Source organism: Rhinopithecus bieti, unplaced genomic scaffold, assembly GCF_001698545.2.
Source record: "Rhinopithecus bieti isolate Rb0 unplaced genomic scaffold, ASM169854v2 scaffold_8601, whole genome shotgun sequence".
NCBI classification, from domain to species: Eukaryota; Metazoa; Chordata; class Mammalia; order Primates; family Cercopithecidae; genus Rhinopithecus; species Rhinopithecus bieti.
The window spans coordinates 976088-978963 of record NW_016806193.1 but is presented as its reverse complement, the minus strand read 5'-3'; the positions used below and the strand labels follow the sequence as shown (position 1 = coordinate 978963).

Below are 2876 nucleotides of genomic sequence, written 5' to 3'. Positions count from 1 at the left end.
TCATTAAGTACAAAGTAAGCAAACATTTCTAGACTGCCTACAATATCTAATAAGGTTAAAGTTGAGTTTTGTTATAATCTCTTGTTTTTAAGTTAGAGTATGTCCTTATGTAGTTCCTAAATACTATTTCAAGACAATTTTTAATGTTAGAGGCAATGCTGTTCTTAAAATGTAGATTGAATAAAAATAAAAATAAAAAATATAATGTGTAATCACAACTGTTACATTGATGTGAAAAACTAGAAGAAAATAGAAAATGTTAATGGTTATTTTGAAGTTGTGGGTTTTTATGGCTTAGGTTCTTTTGTCTGTTTTTGTTTTGTTTTGTTTTGTTTTACATAGGGCATGTATTATTTTGTAATTCAAAAAATTTGTATTCAAAAGAATCATACTTTTATTGAATTAATATGCTCGGTTTTAAAACAATGAATTTTCACTTTTTAATGAACTAATTAAGATGAAGCTTAATTTCCTCTTTTTACAAGTTGTTTTTTTCAGTTTAAAATGTGTATGGTGAAGTTTTGGTGCCCTATTTACAATAAGATATACCCACTTAGTATCAGTTCAAAAGTCATTTAAAAATATTTGGAATGTTTTCATTGGTTAATGAGGTTTTTAAGTAAATCCTGCCACTCATCACTTCATAAGAAAGGTTAACAGAAGTTACATGACTTATCTTGGAGGTCTCAGTGGAGCAGAAAGTAGAACCTGAATTTTAAGTTATTTGCACGTTTCTGAAATCTTAACTTTTGGAATGAGTGAGAACTGTTGACTAACAACTCAAATTAATGGTAGGATGTATTTACTGATTTTATTTTATTTTATTTTATTTTTTAGACAACTAGTGAGTAAGATCCTTCTCAGAATCAGTCTATTTGATAATCAATAATAACTTAAATTTGCTTATGCTTATGCTGACCTCTTATATTCTGTCCACGACATATAAATGGAAAAAAAGTGGGAGCTAAAACCCTTGTTTGGAACACTTGATGTTGTGTATCATTATATTATAACTCAGTCAACTAAAACTGGCAATACTCATCTTTCAATGATTTCATTTCTTGATGTACTAGGGAAGTGATTAGGAGAGGTTTGTGATATTATACATTTTGTTGATACTATACATTTTTGTTTTGATAATTCACATTCAAAAAACCCTTAGTTTGATAAATATTTTTATGTCTTTCAGAATATGATGCTTTGGCAAAAGTGATTCAACACCATCCAGACAGGCATGAGACATTAAAGTAAGTGTAGAGCTTTACTTTGAAAGGAACTAACCTTTATACATAAATGCTCATAAACTACCCTAGGCATTTCATTTTTGCAGAAATAAATATGTTTCAAAAGGAGGGGTCAGATCTTCAATATTATATTTTCCCATACTTCTCTGTTAGATTTTATTTTCCTCTGACCTTACCACCTATATGTCTAAAATAAATGCATGTAATATACATCAATAACACAATGGACAAATAGAATATGGTCTTCATATATTAAAATACTGAATTTCAGTTAAAAAGAATAAACTAGTTATGCCCTTTTAAAACACAGCTCTCAAAACATAGTCAGTGAAAAGACACATAATAAATTTTAAATTATTATTACATTCCTGAAACAAAGAATAATAACCATTTATAAAAGTTAGAACCCCCTTTCAAATATTATATACCAATACTGTATATTATTCAGGGATACAAGTATATGCATAAAAAAGAATTAGAATGATATAGTAGTTGCCTGAGTGGGAGGTAGAGGAGATAAAACAGCCCAGGATAGAGGTCTAGAGGTAAGATTCAAAGGATATGTTGAGTTAATTGGCAATGTTTTATTTCTTTTACCAAAAAAAAAAAAACCCTTGAAGTTAAGCTTCACAATATGTGTCATTTCTTGGGTCTTGTTATTTTATTATCTGTGTTTTCTGTACTTTAAAAGGTATCCAAAATGTAATTTTAATGAAAGTAAGTCCATATTTAGAAGTTAAGAAGAAATCATCCCCAGCTTTAGAAGTTTCACCATAATGGAGTGTTGTAACTCCTTATAAGTCTTTTTTTTAAATTTTAAAATCCTATCTAGTAACTAAAATGTTAGGTATTAATTGTAATCTCTTTTCCCCATTCAGCAAAATGTAACACTGTTTTATTTCCAGGGAACTAGAGGCTCTGGGAAAAGAATTAGAGCATCTTTCACACATTAAAGAAAGTGTTGAAGATAAGGTATTTGCACATATATTTAGCCTTTGTGATCTATCTATCTGTCTGTCTATATATCTATATATATAGGTCATCATTTGTATAAATTTTTTTCTTGTTAACACAGCTGGAATTGAGACGGAAACAGTTTCACGTTCTTCTTAGTACCATCCATGAACTTCAGCAAACATTGGAAAGTAAGTAGAAATAGTCTCAAATGTTTATGAAGATTTTTAAATGACCCAGGGATGTACCTTTTGAAATATACATCTTGGAGAGAGAGTATACCTTCTATTTCTGAACAATATAGCTGGATGACGTTAGAAGGTACTCAAGTTCAACTTTCTTGAATATATGTAGAAAAGTCTTAATTTGTGGTAATATAGGATTTAAAGATATACATAGTGGTTTAAATTAAGAAAAATTCAAGGATGATAGATTTGGAATCTTTCTTGGTTCACTGTAGTTGATTACTATAATGTAATAACTCAGGACCCAGGCAGGCAATAATAAGGAATCAGTACATACATTTGCATACCCACTGAGTGGTGGGTGCTTTGGAGAACTGGAGACTTGCTCTTTATATTCACTGTAGACAATTAGAAATTTTTGTGTTACCTGATCTTCTGATTGTTTTAAAGAATAGCCTAAGACCCAGATTTTTTTTTTTTTTTTTTTTTTTTT

At 29.3% G+C, this 2876-nt stretch overlaps 2 protein-coding genes across 2 annotated transcripts in view; one reads left to right on the top strand and one right to left on the bottom strand.

The window, feature by feature from the left end:
• Positions 1 to 2876, bottom strand: part of CUNH3orf49 (chromosome unknown C3orf49 homolog) — a 33325-nt gene that overhangs the window by 11666 nt on the left and 18783 nt on the right. The gene's annotated exons all lie outside the window — the stretch shown is intronic.
• Positions 1 to 2876, top strand: part of THOC7 (THO complex subunit 7) — a 7840-nt gene that overhangs the window by 3053 nt on the left and 1911 nt on the right. Inside the window, exons 3-5 of the mRNA XM_017875023.1 lie at positions 1184 to 1247; positions 2150 to 2216; positions 2320 to 2389. Coding sequence (XP_017730512.1) covers positions 1184 to 1247; positions 2150 to 2216; positions 2320 to 2389 — 201 coding nt within the window. The remainder of the gene's footprint in view (positions 1 to 1183; positions 1248 to 2149; positions 2217 to 2319; positions 2390 to 2876) is intronic.